Source organism: Dermacentor silvarum, chromosome 2 (assembly GCF_013339745.2).
Source record: "Dermacentor silvarum isolate Dsil-2018 chromosome 2, BIME_Dsil_1.4, whole genome shotgun sequence".
Classification (NCBI taxonomy): Eukaryota; Metazoa; Arthropoda; class Arachnida; order Ixodida; family Ixodidae; genus Dermacentor; species Dermacentor silvarum.
This window is the reverse complement of record NC_051155.1, coordinates 139,085,044-139,109,558: the sequence shown is the minus strand read 5'-3', so window position 1 is coordinate 139,109,558 and position 24,515 is coordinate 139,085,044. Positions and strand designations below refer to the sequence as shown.

The following is a 24,515-nucleotide window of genomic DNA, read 5'->3' as shown; positions in this document are numbered from 1 at the left end:
TTAGGCCCTTCTCGCATGCTCGTCTTGTACGATGAATTACTGTGGCGGTTAGCACTGGTAACATCAGTAGCCACCCTAACCGTGATTACGCAGCAACATGGCACCGCCCATGCAGCCCAGACCACCCGCTTCAATCTCAATTTGCCCTTTTACTAGCTGTACGCCCTGAAAGCAATAAATAAATGGTAAAATCCATCACTGCGTAGTCTCATCTCATGCTGAGGACAAAGCATTAGGTATTTCTTGTTGTTCTTATTGAGATCAGCTGTTTGTTTTGACACTGCTAGGACTACACAGGCAGTAAAAGTGGTTCGGTTTCTATTTAGCAGGTGGCACCACAGCAGTAGCAATGGTGATGCATTGACGATGCAGAACGCTACGAATGCGTCATTGTTCACTGCATCATTAATTCCTACTCTGCTCTAGTACGGTACGTGATGACAGTGGTGAGCAAACGTCAAACACACGCTGAGCAGATGGCACGGTGCATGTGAACATTTATCAGGGTGTTCACTTTTACTAAAACTGGCTCAGGAGGCTGTATTGAACTGCTCAGATAGCGTGTCGATGAAGCGAAGCCCAACAGTAGCATTCATGGAAACGCAGCCTTTAGTTACAACGTAGGAACATTTGTTGCGTCACTGCTCCAACAGTGGCTGATGTATCGAAAGGATGGCAAGCAGACGCTGAGCAGCTGACGCAGCATGGATGAACACATCTTGAGGGGAATTCAGCCTTCCTATTGGCTAAGAAGCCCTGCCGCTGCCCCAGTGCTGCAAGGAACTACTGAGATGGAGTATAACTGGCAAAGCACATTGTTCAGCATGAAAGGTTGGGCAGTGGCAGAGAAGGTGCGTTGCAGTGTCGTCACATCCGCAAAAAATAGCATGCGGCACATTTGCATTGTTTACATTACAGCACATGACACCTAGCACAAAATTAATAATTGCAATACGTGGAGCAGTGATATAACTTTTAAGCTGTTCCCTAGCCTCCCCTCTTCGTAAAGAGTAAAATGTGCAGTGACAACACTGGAAACAAACAACACGTGTACAAAGCAAGGAAAGCTGGTTTGATACAAAACCCATACTGAGATGCAAAGAGCACAAACGACCAGCAGTGCTTCTGCACTGTTTACTTCAGAGCACATGCATAAAAAGCACCCTAAAGAGCTTGTAGTGTGTGTCCAACTCAGCAGCTGCTTAGCTACAAGAAAGTTCGGCCAAGGAGAAGGAGGTTTCATTATTTTTCAATGTATGTGTACAAGTACGGTTTGTTTCCGCCTCCTTGAATTTTGGTTTTGGCATCCTTGAATTTTGGGTCTAATGTTCTGTACAAACCGTTCTGTATGCACGGTTCACTTCAGAGCATATGCATATCGCATAAAACGAATACTTATACGCCTAGCACCACTGCGACACATTGCACGTATACATAACAGTACCCTTCACCTCGTACAGTAAGAACCCCAGCACTCAAACGCTCTGTACGTGTTCGCGGTCACCAAGGCGCATCGCAGCCCCCAAAACAGCTCACATGAAGCAAGGCACAAACAGCACATTACGAATGGCTGCGATGACGCGACAATAAAGCTAATCGCTACAGGTCATATGGTCACTTCTTAAACACAAACCAGCACTGCACAATGCACATACACGTATGAGCTTCGCCGCGATGAAGCGCGCACACACAACACCTAGGTACACCATACGCTGAGATGGGCGACCGCACTATTTTCGTTCTGGCGCGTACTGAATGCATGTGTCATGCTTAGAATGCGCGTGTATGTGATGGCCTTCGCGTTTGTACTGCTGGTACTGCACAAGCGAAATACGGCCCAACACACACGAAATCGCCGGTTTCATTGCTTCCGACGCTCGCGTAAACACAACACATTTCCATCTGTTGCCGTTGACGATCGCACGCGCTGAAGAGGTCAGGCAGGGTACATCGGATTGCTGCGTTCGACGATTATCTCCGCGAGTGCTCGATAACTCTTGCAATGATCCCACAAAAACACAAAAACGACAAAAAAACAAACTGCCACAGCAGCCTAGGCGCCTAGGCCTCGCGCTTCGCTTCGCTTCGAACCAGCGCCATGTTTGTGCGGTCGCCGCATACATGCTGCATACTGGAAAAAGTTCACGACCGCCTCTCGTGACGTCAGAGCGGCCATTTTAAGCGGACCGCGCGAGGGCGGTGCGGCTTGCGGCGATGTGCGGCTCGAGCGTGTACAGGCCCTTACATGGAGTGTGGTGTGACGAATTCGCGACGGCGCTTCGCCCTGGATTTTTCTTCACGTGAAATTCGTCGCGAAAGTTCGCTGCATGGATGTTGGCCTTAAGAGTGGAACGCGATAGCGTTATCGGGGTCCGTTCGCATCGCATCGTTCGCATACGGCAAGTAGGGTTCATTCACTGCAACACTGAACGTGGGAAAGCCAGCTTACAAAGACCAAACTTACACCGATCCCCTTAAAGTCGGCTTCTCTTTTAAATTTAAAAGCATTGCTGGAAAGACGTTTTTCCAGGGGCAATATAAGTGGTCTGATATTAAAATGTGAAGGCCGTAGCACTTTTTTTATTATTTTATTAATTGTTTTCTATTGCCCCGACGGCGCGCAGGTCGGGTAGAAATGTTTGAGTTTCCTCGTAGTAGAATTAGGTTTTCTCGTACATTCAAATTGCAATCCGACGCGGATTGGTAAACAATTCGACGGTGAATCCGACGCCGAATGGTAAAATCTTACTTTACCATTTTTCTGACGGATTTCACTGGGAGAAATTCAATTCTTGTTCACCAAAACCTTGCATCACGTGGAGGATCTGCGCGGTCGATGTGGTTGGATGATTTTCTCCGCCGCCCGCGATCACACGCCGGTTGCCGACGCCGGATTTTCTGCGGCACGGGGCCCTAAACGCTATCGCGTTAAAATGAAAAAAAAAAAAAAAACGCCGACACATACGATACTCCCTAATGCAAAATTTGAGCGCAGCTCTATACGTGTTTTATATTTGCGATATATTGACTGGCGCGGACAATCGGTCTCGTGCGGCACGTTGCAAACGGAGAGAAGTGTGGCGCGACTGCCCCGCTAATCTGGAAGTCGCGAGAGCCAGCGCCTGGGGCCAGCGTGTGGGGCCAGCGTGCGGGGCCAGCGCGTGGATGACGCGTGGGCGCGATTCACAGAAGCCGCCGCCGACCGACCTCGCAGACGACACGCGCTACTCTAACGCCATCTCGTAGCCATCGATGCCGCTCTACGATTTTCTTTTCACGCTTTCGCCATACCCTCCGCTTTCCGCCTCATGCTTCCGCTGCACTCTCCTCTGCGCTTTCCTCCTCGCGCCTCTTCGCTCTCGTCGCTTTTTTCATCCCCCGCTGCGCGCCGCGTTCGCTCTCATCTTTCGCTGTGCTCGTTCGCTCGGTTACTCCGCCGACGCTCGCCGCAGGAACGGGCGCCTGAGAGCTGCGCTCTAAAAACATCAGCAGTTTATTTAGTTACGGACAAGACGGTTGTTCGCCATGTTGCAGGTGCCAGTCATCGCGGAGGAGACAGAGATGTCCCCAAACCTTTATTGTCGATTAATATGATTTACACACCCCAGGGCGACGTTAGGGCTATGAGAGATAGTACCTCTTCTTAACTTCTCTCGCAACTTCTCTCGCTGGCCCGCGAGATGTGCTATTGCGTGCTTTCTTTCTTTTCGTGCATATTGGCAGCGTATGTATGAAAAACAGATGGTGTACAGCAACGTACGTTTCCTTACTGTTTCCTTTCGTCTTCCCCCAAATCGTAGCGCGATTCCGTCGGAGGTGTACGTTTTCCTCGGACTTCCCTTTCATTAGAGTGCTGGTTCTGCATACATTGACTCGCTGGCTACGGAATACTTAAGGGACACTAAGCTTAACATTTATCAACCAGTTTAGACTGGTAAGGTATTCTTTCGAGAACTCTATTTCTATTCATTTACTCCGAGAAAGGTTCATTGTTCTGTCGAAACAATGAGGCCGAAACGTCCATTCCTTGAATCTCTTGCCACATCAGCGCCCGGTACGTCAGCGTGACGTCCTGCTTTTCAGAGCTTTCGTTTTTTTTTTAAATAAACTTTTATTGCAACTGAGTATTCGCAGTCGATTATTTGACTCATTTTCTGTGCAGTGCGGCTTTACCAACGAAACAATTAACTACTATACGTGCCTTCCTGTCAAAATCACTGGCGTCACGGCAGTCGCCACTTGTTTCTCGTGCTAGCTATCTTTTCTTTTTTGTTCTTATCAAACTTATAGCCTCCGAGATAGGGCGTGGAACGCGTTCTTATAAAGTTCATAAGTGTTCACCCAGAACGCGGTACAAGAGAGCGTTTCTGCAGGTTGCACGTATCGAAATTCGGCCGCCCGCGGGCTGGTAAACGAACCCGCGACCTTATTTGAAAGCAGCAGATAGCCACGTATCCGCAGCCACCGTCGCGTGTGGAAGGCTGAGGTATGCACTACGAGAAGATTACGGACTGTGTACATAATGCAAATCTCAGCGTTCGTGAGGGAATAATGCCAATATCAAATGCACTATCTGCAAATGAAAACAAGAAAAGCTTATTATGGTTTATTTTGACATGTTCGCTTTACGGTTGGTATAGGTGGAGTGATGATAGCTTGCATGTGACGTCACGGACGCAGCTTCTCAAAGTAATGGTTTTCCAATATGGCGCCTATACACTCTTAAAAAAAAGGTCGCCATATTCACTAAGTAAATACTAACACGTTACTAGTCCCAAAAAGCACTACCTTCTTAGTAAGTGCAGGTAGTAAAATGATGGTTAGTACTTTTCACTAGCTGCTGAAGCTAGTAAAAAGCACTAACTTAGTAGTAACTAAATACTACCTCGGTAGTGCAGTTACTAACACAACTGAAATATAATTACCAGCAATACAATGGGACCTATTCGATTTATAAGTGCCGCTTGCATTGTCCTATGAAGTCGATCGTATTGTAAAAGCATAAAAAAGTAAAATAATAATATACATGAAAGGAACCGCGTCCTATTGCTATATATTAAGGCATTAATTGGTGGCACATACATATACGTAATGTAAATTTGCCAAGGACATGAAGCCGCACTGACTCCGGGTAAGAATGTACTACATATGTCCAACAAGCAACGACAAGCAAGAAAACATATAGAGAACGACCAAGGTGCTACGCAACACTTACTAAAAGAGCAACTTCACCAGTATTTATAGGCCTAGTTTGAGGGAGCACATGTGGCACCGGTGAGCACCTATGTATTTGGTTAAATAATCAAAGCTATGTGCCCAAATGTCTAAAGCCTACTGTCTGTACATATGTGTCATACGATGTTGCATATAACTGTTAATCCAACATAATGAACAACACTACAGTTAATCTCTATTTCGCATAAGACTGTTACAATCACAGCAAAATAGGCCAAGGCCAGACAAGTTAGTAGTTGCTTAGTAGTTACTTAGTAAAAACTACTAAGAAGCATTTCTGGTTAGTAAAGGCAGCACTTACTAGTTTTACTAACCACTGGCTAGTACAGAACTAGTCAGAAGGTAGTAAAATACACAGTAACCTAGTAAAAACGTGCATTTACTAGCTATTTACTAAGTTTATTTTTAAGAGTGTAGGATATAACGTCGCTGTATTCTCTTTGAAGGAGGAACGAAGGTATATACCTGCTTCCATATATAGGAGAAGTCCTTGCCCTATACCGGTTGTGTTGGAACCGCACGAGACGCCAACGGACACAGCTCCCCACCGTTCTAATTCAACAACATGGCGCCCGGGATGACGTCAGTGCAAGCCATGCAGTGATGCCTTCACCTCTACTCGCCCTGCGATCGCCGATCTCGTGAAATTTCGGCGGGCCAAGCGATTTCGACCGTCAACGACGATATCTTACAAGAGTTTAGCGCGTCACATCTGGCGCCGTTGCGCAAACGTGCGTGGGAGGTGCCGAAATATAAGTAAATAAATAAATACACAACTCCGTGTCACCACTTTGTGTCAGCTCTTTCATGTGTAGGCCATATGTATAGGCTATGCCTCAAATTGCCGCGCCGCGCATTGCGATTTCGTCGCTGTTGTCCTCGTACACCCGCGCTGATCCTTTTACTGCTATATAAACTATAGTGTGCCTAAACCATAAGTTCGTGGGCGTAGCGCGCCCTGGCGCCTTGCAGTCTGCGGTATAATCGCTTCTGGACTCACTTAGCGTGTCTCCAATGAACCTTCCATCTAGATCTGAGAGAATGCCTTTCGAGTCGGAATAATTTCACTAACTTGTTTACGCATTCTGGTTAAGCTTATCGAAAGCCACTCTCCCCCCCCCCCCTTTTTTTTTTGTTTTCTTTTGTGTGTGCGTGCGTACGTGTGTTTGGCATCTCGATAACGCATTAATGTATTTGTCTGCAACTCAGGAGACGTACCGCTATTTTTTCCTCTCCATAATTTTACTATCTTCGCACAGCTAGAAGTGAGAAAGAATGCAAAAAAAAAAAGAACGACCGCGTTATGTTTTTTTATTATTATTATTTTCTTTTTATTGAGCGAAATGTCTCGTCCATATGTACGCGACAAGCGTCAAAAGCGTTGAGCGATTTACCACGCTTTCTCGCTGGCGATTGCAAAATCCGTCATCCTGCGAGAAAAAAGCGCGCGCGCTGAGGCCACATATGGGTGAGGAGGAAGCGTTCGCGTTCTCTCCGGCGCTGCGTATTTTATGCGTGCCCTCCGTTTGTATGGCAACCGAGGGCGGTACACAGCATATTCATCTTGATCCGCGCGCGCGTTCGGAAAGACGTCGCGCACAATGCTTCGTGCCGTGCGCAGCCGGCGAATGAAGCGCATAAAAGGCGAGCGCTTAGACGAAGCCGGCTTTTTTCTTTTCGCCGTTGTCTCTTGGTCCCATTTGTCGTTACTGCCGCTGCTGCCGAAGCCATCGAAGACGATCGTGCGGTGTACTGCGCACGAGAGCTAGAGCCGCGGCCGCTATACCATGATTAGCGTCCAGACGCCTCGCAAAGTGTTGGCCCCCGCTAAGAGTTGCGGCGCGCTGGGGGTCACGGTCAAGCCCACGTGGGGTCTCCTCGCCGGCTCCGTCGTGAAGATGTGTCTCTACGGAGGCACGCACGAGCCTTCCCCGTCTGGCGCTTGCAGATTCTGTCGCCGCTACGTGTGAGTAAATACAGAAGAGCGTTATTTGGCATATATATATATATAATCTAATGTAATCGAACTTCCGCAAGCCGTCTTGGTACAATGTTGTGCACTCTTCTGATACACGATTTTCGAACTGCCACACCTATTTGCGCAGTTGTCTCAAACGCACGGCCCGCGATGTTACTGCGTACACCTTCTGTGACTCTGCTGAAGTTTCAGCCTCCTCTCCCTCACCTCCTTTCACAAGCTGTCCGATGCCTTCGACGAAACTTTCTCTCTCTCTCCCCAAAGCGCTCGGGCAGCGCTCTGCTGTATGAGGCCAGGCACTTGATTTGGCAACCCTGTTATGCAATATTATTCCGAGGGATATAGATGGGGAAATGAGTGTCTTAATGGAGTGGAGTACCAGATTCCTTGCGATCGCTGCGGAGCATTGCGACGTAGAAATGACTCAGAGGTAATTGTTGCGTCTAACTGACTGGCGTCGTAAACTTTTACGCCGCAGTGCAACAATCCAGATGTGCGAGTAAGGGTACGAGAGAAATGCCGACGCGACACGGAACTTTCAACGCGCGTTTGAGTCGCTTTCCTTGAAAACTAATGATTAATGAGTAACTCTTGCTATCTCGAAAAAGGGTGACTGCGAAAGCATTGTTCGACGGAACTTTTGTCCACAAGTTCGCCAGCAGCGCTGGTTTAGAGGACTGTACTATTTCATATGAGCGACAATTGGGCAAGGTGCAACAACGCAGAAGTGGAGGTTCGTCTTTTTATTTCCTACTTGCTGATATTTTAAATCACCGAGCTATTTTAGACGTTTCAGAACCTCTGCATATGCGGTTTTCACGCACTTCCAAGAACAGGTGCAGCGCACCGAAGAATATGCGTGCTCGTACGTCTTTCTGTCGCCATGTCGCTGAATAAATGATCAGTATACGTATTAGCCTTCGTTCACTCTCGCTCGCTGTAAGGTTTAGCTTTGTGAGCGTTGGTTCGCCGCGGAATAACTCAAGGCGGCGTGTAAACTTCCGTGTCTGTGTCCTTTGTCCAAATCACAGCGCGCATGTTCGCCATAACCTGTGCTTGCGTTTTGCCCACGGTGGTCTCCTGTTTCCCATATTGTCAGCTGGTTTCGTTAACTTTGGCTTCTCTGCATGCTAGCTGAGTGCACGAGTAAAACGCGTCGGTGCCTGGGTGACGTCCAAGCCTAAATTATACAGGGCGCTGCAGACGCAGCTGTAAATACCGGCTGCACTGCACAAGTATGTAGGAAGGTTCCAGCTATGGTGTCACTGACCACGATGCCATCTGCTGCAAGGCTGGGCGATCAGTGCACCGACTGCGAGAGGGGAAAATTCGCACGTGCACTACGATCATGTGTTCCCTTCTGGGTGTATTTCTGAAATACATGCTTAGTACGGATCAGTGGGAGGCACAGCTTGCCAGTTCGCGGACCTGGGAGTGCAACTAGCACTTCTGGATCAAGTCCGGCGGGCGGCGGAGGCCAGTGGAGCCCCGGATGGAGGGCCCCACCCATAAGACTCTGTGACCCATTCCCTTTTGAATAAATTCTTTCATTCGTTCATTCATTCATCCGTCGCGATAACGGCTCAATTTGTTTCGTAAGCTCTTGAGAAAGAAGAATCATGTCGTACTCCTCATCTTTTACCATTCCAGGCATTGTTGATCGAAGTGTGTCGAAATGTTCTCTTTGTTAAAACCACAACATGTGGTTTATTATTTCTCACTGCGACAGCATTTTGTAATACGAGCTGATCGCGGAGGTTTCAACATAATCGTTAACTATGTATATTAACATTTTATACTAATTCTGATCAATCAGTACATATAAACGTACGGCAACACAATCGACTACGTACTACGCTGACGTCGCTATGTGAGGTCTTTTGGGCCTCGTAAAGCTACTCACGTAGCTTTTAGCCCAAAATGACTGAGCACTTTTTCGTTTACCTGGAAATAAAGGTCGATTTGATTTTGATTTGATTCTAGGTTTTTTTTATTTAAAAAATATATTCTTGGGGTTTACGTGCCAAAACCACGATATGATTATGAGGCACGCCGTAGTGGGGGACTCCAGGTCAGTTTCGACCACGCGGGGTTTCTTTACCATGTAACCAATGCACGGTACACGGGTGTTTTTGCATTTCGCTCCCATCGAAATGAGGCCGGGATTTGATCCAGCTCCCTCGGGCTTAGCAGCGCAATGCCAAAACCACTACGACCATAACAGGTGGCCGCTACGGCGTTTCAAGAACTGGCGTTCTTGAATTCAAGAAATTGAAATACAGTTCAATTTCTCGAATTCTTTGTACGCGAAGAACGTGCCTGCTGCGAAGACTGAAGTCTCATAACTCTCGCGTTCTAACTTTTCGCCACACGGCGTTCGAAAACGGTGTCGCAATTCGTCGATGATTGATTAGCTCGATTTCTCCGACTCCACCGTGTCTGCTTTTGTCATTTATCAATGCGCGGGAAAAAAAAAGAACTTCGGTCTATATAGCCACCAACCAACGTGATGTGTGTGCCAAAGCCTTTAGTAAGCTCGCCGCCTTTGGTTGTGTGCTGCTGTATAGATAAGTGCCATGTATAGCGAGGGAAGTAAAACTGATGCATGCGGGGCCGCCGCCGTACAAGTAGCTCGATTGATGCGTCATGCGAAAATTGTGTGTTAGAATCTCGCCGGCGGTTAGGTGTCATTTCTTCGACTTTCATTTTCCATCTTTATTATTTCTACGTGTTAATGAAAAAGAGAAGAAAACCAGGTACTTTTTCTTATGTTTTACTTGGCTTCGTTTGTCTGTTCGCTTCATACGGTCCACGTCAACCGGTATTTTCCCCACTGCGGTGTTACGACGTCATACGCAGCATTCATTAGCTGTTTGCTCAAATGGTAATGTGCGAGATGTGTGCTTTCGACGGGGCTTTCGCAGTGCACAGCAGCGAACAACGACCGACAAGACGACAGCTATACAACTATCCCGCATGATTGAAGACCGCTCAGTGCAAGAACGCTCGTTCGGCAGTGTGACGTCGTATGCAGCGGCCCTGCGGGGAATGATGCAGCAGTCGAAGAACTGTGCGTACTGTGACATTAAATCGCACATGACGCTGCCTAAACGCATTATCGAACGTCATGCGCCATGTGTTATAGATGTAAGGGTCGAGGAATAGGCTACAAAGATCGGGTAAAATTTTCTTTCGTTTCTTTTCCCCCTTTTTTTCTCTTCTTTTTTTTTCCAACATAGAGAAAACGATAAAAATATTTTTAATTTCCACATACAGTAATACTTGCTATTCTCTACCGCGGAGCGTACAATATTAGAAGCGGAGACGAAGGCAAGAAAACGGCAGCACAGTTTTCAAGTGTCTTCATTATGCGCTTTCAGTCCCGTTTTGAAAATTGAGCGTATAGCTTTCAAACGTAGCCGAAGACGGGACGCACTCCGAGTCTATAGGACTGGCGTCTGGGACTCCGCGAAGCATGTGGAACCACCGTCAACCTGCTGGATAGGCCCCTTCGCACTAATCAAGTGGTCGACACCTATGGCTTCTATCTAGGCTGCTGCAGACACCTTCGCCGTCTGCCAGTTGTGAACGAAACCGGTACTTGTTTGGAAATGTCCATAACAAGCCTTGCAACAGACTCGCGAGTTAAACGTGTTCAAAAACTCGGCTGTATACAATCGACTTTGGGCGTGGAAACCGCCATGACCGATTCTAATGGTGTGTCCAGCCAGCTAGAGTGATTCGGACACTGAGTGACTTTTTTTTTTTCTCAATTATCAGATTAGCAATCATTCGCTTAAGAGCACAGGCGTCGATTCCATTGTCTTCGCGCTTTATGCGTGATTATCACATGTATATAATATTTTTTTTTTTGCTTGAATAATCAATATAAGCTATTCTATCTGCAGTTCTACATTTCGTCTGAATTTCGTGAAAAACACGTTTTTTTTTACTTATTAATTTTTTTTTACTTACGCTCAGAATGTCCGGCAACTTTGCATCCCTACGCGATGTACCCATCAGCACGCAGCTAGCGTCACAAGCTGCCCCGCATACTTCTTCAACGTCGCTGAACAGCACAATGACCCCGCCTGCCTGCAATCACTTCCGCAAGTGAAATGATATGCGTGATCAGTTAGCTAAGTCGTTGCGCTGCTGAGCTCAAGGTCGCGGGATCGAATCCCGGCCGCGACGGCCGCATTTCGATGGAAGCGAAAATGCAAAAACGCCCGTGTGCTTGCGTTGTAGTGCACGTTAAAGAACCCCAGGTGGTCGAAATTAATCCGGAGCCCTCCACTACGGCGTGCCTCATAATCATGGTTTTGGCACGTAAAACCTCACAAAGAAGAAGAGCACCAAGCGTGCCTAACTAACCTTTTGGGGGAATGCGAAGGACTGAAGGGACATTCCGTGACAAGTACCGGCCTAAAAGGCCAAACTATATGTACGCTTGGCGGCGCGCCTATATACATACGCATGCGCAGATGGTGTGGGACGGATCGTATACGTTTCCAAGCGCGGCGCAGGCACGAATATCTGTTCCAGGCAGGTATTGGGCTCTGGCGCCCTCGCGTTTCCACGCGCCTATCGGTGAGCCAAACGGGCGCACGCTGGCGCGCGTCTCTTGTAGATGCAAAGCGCTATTCCTCTCGAGGCACGACCAGCTTTTAAAGGGACACTAAAGAGAAACTGGAAGTTGAGCTTAAATGGTAGATTATCCTTTCACGATCACAGCCATACCATTCTTACTGCAAACAGATGTTTAATAGGCGAGAAAATAGCGAAAAACTGAAGGATAGGTGCTGACGCCCCTTCGAATTTCCCGCACTACACGTTCTGACGTCGGAGATTACAAATGCAGGCCGGTCGCGATTGGTCGAGAGCGATTTAGCGCTGTTAATAAAACGCAAAATGAAATGCACCTTAAAACGTACATGAACAGCATTTGCCAACTTTTTAAACCGTTTCAAGCGAGGAAGTACAAGTTTAGCACAAAATTAAATAAACAAGAAAAAATGGCATGGCGATACATGCGGCCGTGATAGTTTCGTAGTTTCGTTTTTGGTCAATGCATCGTCGCGTGCGCCTGTTCCGCTCTACGGTGTTTGGTTGCGTGTTGCGTGGCTCGAAAAACGTTGACTTCGCGGGAAACAGCCAGAAAATGCCTCGTGTGTGTAGTGTTGAGGGCTGTATAAATGGCCCAAGGCGCTTGCTCAGGGGCAGCGGCAGTGTTGACTCGATTGTGTCCTTTCATGTGGTGTCGCGCGGTGAGCCCCGGCTTCCCGGCGTTCGCAATGGATCAGTGCTCTGCCGATGATAAAACGCCAAAAGAGCCAGAGAAACGGATGGTGTGCTCTCTGCATTTCTCGCCCTCGGATTATGTGTATAATCCTGCCCTCGGAAAGTATCTTGGCGTGCCCCAGAGGCAAGTCCTTTCTCGAGCAGCTGTTCCCTCAATGCGGCCTTCATCAAACCCCCTTCCGGTGCCCCTGCAGCAGCAAACTGGCGGCTCGGTGAGTGCTGAATGTCATTAAATAAAGCCACGAAATAACCATAGCGAGTACGTGCGCAACTTTCTACGCTTGTTCTGTCGGGAACATCGTCGCCTGGCGGACCGGACGCTTCGCCTTCCGTCGACGAAAACGAAGCTCTCCGCCGGCGCGGCTGGCGGCTCACCGCTATCGCACGCGGAAACACCTACCGCTCGAGCACGGAGGATCATTTCGCGCTCCGTTTCACTGAATATTGCTGAAATGCACTCCTGCTTCCCTGGCGAGCTCTTCGTTGCAAGGTTCAGCTGCAGCAACGGTATCCATCGCGGCGAACGCAAACGCAGCGACCATGCATGCAGCCATGATGCATCCAGTGCCTCGGCCGTTTACGCAAGCGGTGACGTATCATGGCGCATTCTGATTCGCCGAGAGCAATGAAATCTGGGACGACACTGCTTCAGCGCCAAATCTGGGGTGAGAGAAATTGAGGAAGAGATATTTGGTCTTTGTTTACGAATTTCTCCGCTAATAACTCATATTTTTGCACCCACTGCATGCATTCCTGAAGGTCCCTCTTTTATTCCAGCTGAACTTCCTGTTTCTCTTTAGTGTCCCTTTAAAACCTCCTAGGGCACGGCCAACGCAAGACGCACCACGGCAAGCGTATGTGTAGTTTGTCCTTGAGGCGATGACGTCATCCGAGAACTGAGTGCAGCGGTGGGATATTGTTTTAAAGAGATACTCAATTCACTGTGGAGCTTCGTGCGTGGAGCAATTCTGTGCCGCACTTTCCACCCTCCCCTTACCCACTTGTCCAAATAGGCCTCGAGCATTAATTTAAATATGATCTCGCTCTCTCGCTGCCTTCAACGCGACGTTTTGAGGCGAAAGCCTTAAGTGGCTCGTTGCAGTGGCTCATATCCGAAAAAAAAAAAGTGGCGAGTAGTCCATGGATACAAAAAAAAAGTAGACAAGTGAAACAAAAAATACAATTAGCAACGGCTTATAACAGAAAAAAATATTATACAAAATTATCATCAGGAATGGTTCATACCCCCGTAAGCGAGCAAAGATGCAATGGCTGAGTATTAATCAAGAAACGAACGAAAGAAAGCAGGAACGAAAGAAAGAATGAAAGAAATTACTTTTATTAGGTAGTGCATTAGGTGGTCGCATGTGTCGTCGAGGGGGTCGACCTATATACAGCGCCATACGTTTACTTCACACTGCGACTCGTTGTCTTGCAATAAGTCTGAACCCTCCGATCGTATAACAATACATTACTACGAGTGTAACATGCTGCCGATTTTTTTTTTTTTTTCTTCTCCAGTATGGGTGAATTTCTATCGACGTTGGGGGCGATAGCGATAGCAGTGGTTGTTGCTGATGACACGAGGTCTGACTTTTCAAGACCAACTTTAGTATCAAATTAAGATATAGGTGCTTCCCAATTATCATACTTTCTAAGTGTCACCCTTCTATATAGTATATGCGAGCGCGTGGTAGTTCTCGTGTCTGACTGTACGCCAATACCGTAATGGCAAAAAATATAAAATAAAATAAACAGTGCTCCTTGTTGACGCTATAATGGTATTTAATCTGTTGTACCGAGCATGCAGAATAGCTCTCCGGCATTGCCGTTGCTTTTGTTGACATCCGTTCCAGAACACGCCAAAGCTGTGCAGCGTTCAGTGTGAAGTGCTCATAAGTTCAGATTTATGATGCGAAGCGTTTGTATGACCACTCCCCGGGTTTCCTTCGAACGGCCTCCGGCCGGCTACTCTAAATTGCACAAGAATTTTTTTTTTAATGTGTCGGATAATGGGATTTGAACCAGGCTTCTCCAGCGCAGCAGCCCGCGATGCTTCGTGTCTCAGACGCAGCCATAGCACGAGATGTCAACAACCTTGCAAGTGCTTCCCTCGTGCGACTGGTGCTTTTGAGACGCTTGGCGGGGGCGTCGCTTTGCGTTGCAACATTTAAAAAATGAGAGCGTGCCCAGTTTCCCCCCTCCTTGTCTCGTCGCAGCTTCTGCTTTAAGACGCTATGCGACGTTGCACCACCCTCAGAAAGGACGCACTCGGTGCTGTGTGTGTTAATATACTATGTACGACAAAATGCGAGGCCCACGTTTGCAACGATGTTCACGCACATCCGCGCGTCTCGCTGTCATCCGTATACACACTGGACTGCTAAAGGCGGCCTTGCAGCCGCCGCACACAACGACACTTCGAAGTTACGTTTGTCGTCAATGAGCATCGGGGAACAGCGTGAGACAAGAGCTGGGGCAAAAGATTGGAGCTGCATTAAGCGCTGGATTCAAATTCTGCGCTTGTGTAGTTCAAGTCCAACGCTAATGCAGCTGCACTAACGTGAAACCTGGGGAAGTGCTGCAGGAGCTCGGAGTCGTGGCCTCGGAGTCCGACGTCTAACTGAGGGTTGCGCCTACGCCACCGGTGCGTCGCGTAACGGGTAGCTGGCCTACGCTACCGGGGCGTCACACGGAGGCTAAGTGGGCCCACTCCGTCGTCCGAGCAGAGTTGAAGAGGAGGGTTGCTTCTTTCGTGAAGACTTCGAGGTCGGGCATATCCAAAGGGGTAGCTGGCCCATGCCGTCGTCCGCCTCATCCACGCTGAAGACGCTGAAGGGAGGAACAGGTTGTCATCAAGAACGAAGAGTACTGCATGGGTTTTTATTTACAATATTCACATGAGAAGTAGAGAACGTTACGGCTCATCAGTCTAGCATGACTGGATCGAAGCACACCAGAGAGCCGCAAAAGTCCGCTTAAACGCTTTCTGCCCCCCCCCCCCCCCCCCCCCTTGATCCCTAGACCATAGGGTGCCTAGGTGCTCAGCGCCGCGCTGGCATCGAGTGAGCGTCGAGAGTCACCGAAGGGTCCGCCTTGAGGGCGAGGGTGCGCATAATCCCCTGTCGCCTTCGTTTCCCGAACACATTCGGAGAAGTGCCCTCGGGCACACACTGCTCACTCCCCCACAGAAAGGACGGGACACTCGTAGACAGGTGGCTTCGCGCTTGCCTCGATCTGGCGCGTCTTGGTTCCCGGGTGCCTGGAGAACGGCCTTGGCTGCCAGCAGCGGCCGTGAGAAAGCGTCGTAGAAGGCCCTTTTCCAGGAGTTTCTTGCTCCTAGCGTCGGGGTCGGCGTGCGGGTGACATCTAGTAACCACGTATTCTTTGAAACGTGTCTAGGCATGGTGTCACCGCAGATCTTTCCCGTGGGACGTTTTTCAGCTTCCCGAAGCGATTCGTCACAGGCAAGCAGGAGATACCCCAAGTTCGCTGCCCCCGCTGGTCGATCGTAACAGTGCGAAGCAGTGATGCGCCGGTGTTTCACTTATGTTGTTCTTGTGCTATTCTTGTACGGAGTACGTAAAGGAGTACGTTTATCTAGGTCAATTACTCACAGGAGACCCTGATCATGAGAAAGAAATTTACAGAAGAATAAAATTGGGCTGGATTGCATACGGACTGGGAGCTTACCACTGTCGTTGAAAAGAAAAGTGTATAATCATTGCATTATACCGGTGCTAACATATGGGGCACAAACTTGGAGGGTAACAAAGGAGCCCGAGAACAAGTTAAGGACCGCACAAAGAGCGATGGAACGAAAAATGTTAGGCCTAACGTTATGAGACAGGAAGAGAACGGTGTGGATCAGAGAGCAAACGGGGATAGCCGATATTCTTGTTGACATTAAGAGGCAAAATGGAGCTGGGCATGCCATATAATGCGTAGGATGGATGACCGGTGGACCATTCGAGTTACTGAATGTGGATGCCAAGACAAGGGAAGCGCAGTCGAGGACGGCAGAAAACTAGGTGGAGTAATGAAGTCGGGAAATTCGCAGGCGCAAGTTGAAATCAGCTACCGCAAGACAGGGTAATTGGAGATCGCAGGGAGAGGCCTTCGTCCCGCACTGGACATAAATAAAGGCTGATGATGATTATTCGTGCACAAGTGAGGAGGAATCGAGCGCTTGTGGGGAGGTGCCGCCCTCTGTTGCGCTGCGCTGGTACCAGACTGGCGTTTCGGAAGCGATTTTCATGAGTTTCTGCTAATTAATGCGCTTAATGCTTGATTATTCCTGGCTTTTAAATTATTCTGAATCGTGTTAGTTTATTTTGAACCGGCTTTGATCAATTGTGCACTTGTTTTTACCCAGTTTTGACATCTTGTTCTTGCGCGTGACCACGATGGCATTACATCATTAGACGCCGACAGCCCGGGCCCCTAAAGTGCGTCACACTTAAAAAACGTGGAATTCGGGGTCTACGGGTATACCGACGATGACGCAAGAACAATGCACCATGTCGTCATAATAAAATGCTCCACATAACGTTGAGACCCATATACGGGGTGTTCAAAATTAAGCTTTACGGAATTTTTAGAAATCGTCTGGGGCAGGTATACCATTCTTATCATTGAGCTGAGTTATTCGGTGAGGCGGACATTAGTAGCACGAGAAATCAAAACACATATTCAACTAATTTTTAAAAATCCAATAATTAACTATTTAGTTGGTTACTTAAAGACACATATTGCAATTTACGAATTGTAGCCGGTCAGCTTGTCAGGCGTATCCACTTAGAATGAATTTCCAGAATGACGCCAGTTTGGAGATATGCGCCATCAAACTCTCCGTAAAAGTGCCCTGTTGTTCCACTTACTTTTTTACCAAAACGCTGTTTTATTCATCGAAGCACAAAAGTAACTGGAACGCCCATGTATTTCGTCGCACGCTTTGCAAATATCTCGAAACTGGTGTCATCTTGGAACTTCGTTTCAAGTGTCTTGCAAACTCACCGGCTACAATTCCTAAATTGCAATATGTGTCGTAAAGTAATTAACTAAGAAGTTCATTAGTGAACTTTTGCTAATTAGTTGAACAAGTGTTTCCATTTATCGTGCTACTAATATCCGCCTCATCGAATAACCCAGCTCATCAATAAGAATTATGCTACCTGCCACAGACGATTGCTAAAAATTCCGTAAAGCTTAATTTTGAACACCCTGCATAGCGTAGAAGGGATCTGCGTTTTTTTTTTTTTTTTTTATGCTTCTGACGTGGGTTTTGCGTCATAAAGTGCCACTTCGCAAGTAGAGAGCCACGCTGTCGCCCTGTACTGCTCGCATTCCTTTAAGTTTATTCACTCCCGTCGAAACCATTCCTTGGAGGTTGCTTTGTTAAGTTCACGTTATGAAATATTCGAGAGCGCAGTATTTCCCACACTCTCCCTCGAGCACTTGTGCAGTTTCCACGCAGCTGCGTTGCTATCGTGGAATCTGTGCAGCTGTGCCATGCTCGGCAGGCGCGTCACACCGCTGGCTGTGCCAGGCGCTGTCGTATTCATTGTCACCATTAGTTTAGCTCATTTGAGTGACTTTTTTTTTTTTTTTTTTAAGGTCTGCTGTTGGCCTGACGCGGGCTTTAAGCGTAGGCAGACGTAAACATTGTACTTTTTCTTCTTAACTACGTTTGTGCTTGGTAGCTGACAGCCTCTTGGCTGTTTGTGCTACACACGGTGTTTTGCGTTATCAATGGTGTAGGCGTAAAATAGTTATTGCGATGACGACATCCCCTTAACTTTATAGAACGTGAAGGAGAACCGAATGGGTCGCTTATCTGTTAGACACAGCCATACAAAGCTCACAGAGAATGAAGCAAATTTAAGGATCCATTCTCTTTTTTGGCTGCGTGTGGTTGTGTCTAACTAGTTTGACACGGTATTTTGCAATCGAACCAGTTGCACGGGCTGCTCACGTTTCCCTGTGTAGTATGCGAATGCGTGTGTGTTCACTTCATGTTAGTGTTCAAACGACATCTTTAAGCGCGGGACATTCTTGCGGGCGCGCGATCAGGAGGCTCCTGAGGCGTTCTGCTATCAAACACGAGGCCGCGTTCCGATGGATGCGGCATGCAAGAAAAAAAACCCACTCGCCCACTGAGACTTCCGCGCACTTTGAAGCCATTTAGTCCAATTCGGTTCAATAAGCCTGTAGGCGTACAACGTTTCTAGGGACTAGGCAGTCAAGAGATACGTGGTTTTGTGATAACATAATGGTTTGGTTGTATATGCAACATGTTCTTCACTCTATTTTGAATATCCGATATTTCTTGCTAAAGTAAGTCACGTCGGAAGCTCATCTACTTTTAGATGAAGGGTGCTAAGCAGCAAGTCTTTCGATTGGTCAATAATTAGTCAGTCACGCAGTATTCACGTGGAAAATACCAGTTGTGCACGTGACGGTGTTTCGGCTCAGTTGATATGATCTGTCTGCAAAATAAATGCATAATTGGTCAAGTTAACACATACAGTAGTGTAATAGTAGATTGATTTGTAGCGATGGGTTGACATGCATACGCTAGCTAAATGAGTAAGCAAAAGCGAAGTAGCAGCCGAGCCGAAGAATGGTTAGGTATTAGTAGACAATTCTCAGAAATTCTGTAGCATTTTACAGGAAGAAAAAGAGGGTCCACGAGTCATTGTGGCTAGAGTGGGATTCTAGAAAATTGTTCAAGAGCCAGTGTAGATGCGTTGCTGAAATGTGCGTACAAATTGTCATCGCCTTCCCCAACCACCCAGTCGCGTACGCTATTTGGCAGGGACTGGCCTTGGCACCTGTGCGGGAATCCCCTCACCACACGCATCGGCAGACGAGAGAGGGAAAAACATTTATTGTACGAACTCGTTCGGTTCCAGAGGCGTTTTGTCCTAAAAAAGAAAAATAGTCGATTTTTCCACAATCAGACGAGCTGACGCCGGCGTGTATGTGTGCATGGTTAGCGCTTTATCACTAAAAAAAAAAAAAAAAAAAAAGAAAGAAATAAATATGAATGGAAGAAGCGCTCGTTATTTTAGATTGTTTTGTTAGCAGTTCCTTTTATGACAAGAAACTGACTTCCTTCTTATAAGGTAAAAAAGAAATTAAATGTTTCGGTTTATCCTGCCGGCATTTTACGCAAATCGTTTACATGCAGCATATTTTTATTTTCACCCCCCCCCCCCCATGTACACTGATACATGAATGAAACGATTGATTGATTGATGGATTGATTGATTGATTGATATGGTGAAATTGGGAGTGGTTTGCTTTGTATGAAAAAATAGGTTAGCGATATTGGTCGTCTTCCATGCTTTACAATGGAGGAATACAGCAGATTTCAGTGGTTCAACAATCCTATGCTTACGCCAGGCGAAGGCACGCTGAAAATACTTCGAAAATACCTTCCGTGCGTATGCGCTTTAGCGCATGCAGTTTGCCCGTTGTCTTGCTTAAAGCGCATTCGTTTGCGGCACTCGAGGTCTCGAATATTGGTCACGATTGAGGTCGCGATTCGGTAACAGAAAGGTAGATGCCTGTTGCCGTCTTGTTTAATCATCACTTTCATGAAGTAAAAGGTTATTGTATAAATTTCTTATTGATTACGACTGCTCTATAAACTGTATGTGGTTACGACGCGTGCAGGGCCGTGTTGCAAACACCGTGATGTGCGTGCCACGCGAACTCACTATGCGCGAACTAAAGATTAACTATATTCACTTCATCGCGAACTGCGTATAGCTGTATTATAATGCCCGTTTTATCCATGATCTATCTTCTCTCGTATATCTTTACTCCTTGTACGGCGTAATCAAAGTCACGTAATTTGTGCATCACTTCTGGTGTAGTTTACTTCGTAAAACGTCGAAAAATTTTCATTGTCGTTCAGTAACAGCTGTATTGTAGACTGAAGTGCCGTGAATCTCAAAAATGATCACCCCGTATATGGACGCCGAAGCAAGTTAACGGCACAGCGGGACGCCGCAACGCGCTGTAAGATCGGCCCGTACTGCGGCGGCTCCATACCGAACACTCAAATGAGCTGATGAGTCATGTGGTTTTCTCATTAACGTTTTAGTGCGATAGCAATTATACGGACAATGCAGGCGCATTTATGCCGTCGCCGTGACGTTCCCTATAAAGTCCATGGGCGATAACATCGCCGCCGCGCGCCGAATGCTGTATGTGCGAGTGAAAGCGTGCGAGGGTGAGCCGACGATAGGATGAAAGCAGGGCAAGGAGGAAAGCGGGAAGGAAGCGCGCCATCTTCCGTTGCGCGCAAGGCACCGGAAAGTAAGGGGGGGCGGGGGGTCTAACTCTACTCCGGCAGCGACGCTGCGTATGGCGCGGCCGCGCGGGCCCTATCTTGCAAGCGATCTGCGATGAGGACAGTGTACGTCGAGTGCTGATAGCTTCGCGTGCGCTGTGTTCTCACGCTGTGTTCTCGCCGCTTAGCTGGCGTTGAAGCGAGAGGCAGCACGAAGATCAATTCGCTCGCTGTTGCTGCCTCGCTTTCTTACTCCAGCGTTCTGACGGCTTGTGTGCGCGGTCATCGAGTGAGATGTGTTCATGTTTGCTTGTGCGCGCGTGACACCATGCTTATTATTTTGGTTAGTAAGCGAATCCTTACAAGTTTATACGGCGGATAAAAATGCTATCCTTACTTCGTATAGCTGCCTACTAATTTTCTATCGCAATCGATGCTTCGCCTCTCGGGCAAAACTGCGACTGCTTTGCGTCAAAGAAAGAAAGCATTGTGTCGTTAACACCGCGACTTAAGTGTGGAATATGTAGTGCAGAGGCATTTGCGTTAGCTCAGCGCTCTGACGTGCGTCACGGCGTCTTCGGGACCTCTCCAATAAAGATCCATGGGTGCCTTACGCGAGTGGCCTTATCTTCTTGCGAAAAGTGCGACGGAGGCGAGACAAAGGAACGAAAGGGATCGTTTTGCGCGCATGATGTACCCTTTTTTCAGAAACGTTTATTGGCCTTTTACAATGCTGTTGTGTACCAAAAATAAGGCGCGAGGTCCCATTGCCAAAGCGCAAACGCACGCTGAATGCAAGAACAACGCATGAACTGCTAACATGATTGCAGTATTAGCAAGGTGTTAGCAAGGTGGCAAATTTTCGGCAGTGAAGCATCGTGGTGAAAAGGCGCCTTACGGTTCTGGGTCCGAAATGCGTGCACAGAAATATTGGAGGAAAAGGCGTTCACATTGATTGAATAATAATAATAATAATAATAAATGTTGATGATAATGACAATGAAGAAGAAAATGTCTTTAAAGGAGTGCATTTCACATGCTATTCTGGCCGCAGCGGGCGTAGAAACCATTCCTGCACAATTGCCATGGCGGTGCGGCAGGTTTCACACTGTCTGTCTGATAAATAGCAGCACAGCAGCAGAGTGTGACGTGCACCTGTGAGCAAAATTTACAATGAAAGGCTCGCCAAAATAAAGACTGATTTCTTCGTAATTAAGATGCACAAAGTGAAATTGATGAGTGCACTGGAAAGTTCGCTATGCCAAGTTTGGAGCGCAGTCCTCAGTTTCAAGTTACTTTCATAGGTAAAGGCAACGGAAAAAATTGCCTTTATCATGAAATCCCTGGTCCTTATACTTTTGCTCACGGGTGTTCATGTACGTTTAAGAAGGAGCACATGCTGGCCGCTGCGAAGGTGTTGGCCGCTGGTGTCACTGCGATGTCGGATGCTCTAAGTTTGAGAATGTGAAACAAATATTTTGGAGCTGCAACGTGGCAACATTCATAGGAGCGTTTGACATATGGCATAGTCACAACATGTCAAACAGTCTTCAGCACCTAGAGCAATAAAGTTCTCAAGGTGAAATATTGCACAGGTGTAGTTGAGCCTGTATACACGCCGACAGGGGCATCGAAAAAATGTCTGCACGAAGACAATACTCAAGTGCATTATTAGACCAGGTGCGCTTCAGCGGCAGTGGCAAAGGACATAACATCAGCAGCTCATGTCGAGATTAAGTAGTACGTCACAATGGCACCACTTTCTTTTGTGGGAAAATGTGACAGCTTCACGGGTTTGGATCATTGATTCAGCAAAGTTGAGCGCTCTGCTAGGATGTATTTTGAGTGCATGTCACACACTGTAGGTGGGCAGTAGCGAACAAAACGAAAGAAAGGACAGGGAGGTTAACCACCTTCTCAAGTGAAAGTAATCAGTCACTTAGGTAATTAATATGACCCAGTTGATCTGTTCTATGTGCCAGTGGTGATTCTTATGTGAATACTGCCACTGTACGCGTACATGCACACGTGTACACGCAGACTGTGAAAGTGTGTACATGAAACCAGTTCATCTCAGACTCATAGTGGTGGACTAAGATTTTGTCACCTTGAAGACTACTTCATTTCTAATTTACTTCTGGTGCTTTTCTTCTATTCAATTTCTATCTTTTCTTTGTCATTGTCTTCGTCTAACAATTCTCTACTTACATGCGCTTACAAGTGCAAGGCATAAATATTCTAAGTTAGCGATGTTCACATGTTTTCCAATATATCCGTTGCATTTCAGTGAGAGAGGTACAGGGAATCTCACCTCAAAGTTGTTTCCAGCTAATGTGTGAGCAATTCCTGTGCAGCATTTGGCAAAACTTACACAGGAAGCTGTTGTGTTGCACTGCAGCCCTGGGACTACTTGTGAATACTAACTTCTCTAGCTGCTGGAAGCACCATGTGTATGTGGGCCCCCCCCCCCTCTCTCTCTCTCGCACACACACACATACACGCGCACACATGCACACCTTTCCTATCTCATGCCATAAAGTTGTGCTTGAAGTAGAAAACACGTGTGCTAAACCATTCCAATCCGTCAAGTGGCATGCCGGGTTGAGGTGACTGCTCCAACTCTTCAAAATTATTGGAACCTTGTGGAGACTTGTTGGATACAACCGTTCTTACAGCTATTTGAAACACAGATCTAATGCTTCTTACACACGCACACGTATGCAATTGTGCCTGTGCACAAACACATATACACAACACATGCAGGAACATGGACCCATCTCACTTACTATTAACCTCATTTCTTAAAAGACTGTTGTTGCTTGCTAAAAGACTGGTCTGGTGCTTTGAAAATGCAGTGGCTGGCGAAGGACCATGTCCAGGAGGGCACTGGGCAGCACCAGCGGCACCTACCACGTCCAAGCCTCCGAGTCAGCCCGCGACGCCAAGAGTGTCAAGACCCTCCGCTGCATCGTCTTCTTCCTGGATGACAGCCAGCACACTTTTGATGTTGAGGTACCTAGTGCCCTGCTCGTTGATCCACCATTCAGCCACTTTTCCTGTTGCTGGGATTGCCTGGAAAAAGTTGCACTCCTTTTGTCAAGTGTGATGCAAGGATTGCACATATCATCTTAGATTTTAAAAGGAGAGAAGCAGAAACGATGAAGTCCTTGTTTGCTTTGCAGGCCCGCTTTTTTACACTGATATTGTATCTAATAACAGCATTTATTATTAATACGATTATTATTCTTGGCTCAAACATCAATTATAAACAACTATCAAACCATAAGAAGTTGCGCAAAATTGAGTGATGCAACAAGTTGCGAGCTGGACCTTGCTGAACAAAGAGTAGAATACATTATCAGATTCCTTGTTTACATGGGTGGTACTTGGCGATGTGCGGGATGAGTAATTGGGCTGCACCAATGAAAGGTATGAAAGTTCTCCGGGCACCCAATCTTGGTGATGCAGCAACGGTGAATGTAAACTTGTTTGTTTGGTTGTTTTCATGACCGGCATAGGTAAAGATTCAAATCTAGGAGAACATCCAAATGGTGTGGAGTTTCATAGAGTATAGGTGTATTACTATTTATGTAATACCCCTAAATGTTGTGTTCAAGGTATTAAAGTGAATGGCAAGAAAGCTACAAAGAATGATTAATTTTTTTTACTGCAGCGTTATTAGCAGTACGTCATACGAAG

At 47.1% G+C, this 24,515-nt stretch overlaps 1 protein-coding gene across 11 annotated transcripts in view; it reads left to right on the top strand.

Annotated features, from left to right (window-relative positions):
• Positions 1 to 24,515, top strand: part of LOC119441840 (tyrosine-protein phosphatase non-receptor type 4) — a 356,409-nt gene that overhangs the window by 189,919 nt on the left and 141,975 nt on the right. For 7 of the 11 annotated variants that reach the window (XM_037706473.2, XM_049661658.1, XM_049661657.1 and 4 more), the window contains one exon: positions 23,672 to 23,828. In XM_037706473.2, coding sequence (XP_037562401.1) covers positions 23,688 to 23,828 — 141 coding nt within the window. In that variant the 5' untranslated portion in view covers positions 23,672 to 23,687. Of the gene's footprint in view, positions 1 to 6,910; positions 7,202 to 23,671; positions 23,829 to 24,515 lie in introns of those variants that run through there. The other 4 variants (XM_037706472.2, XM_049661656.1, XM_037706471.2 and 1 more) reach the window with 2 other exon arrangements.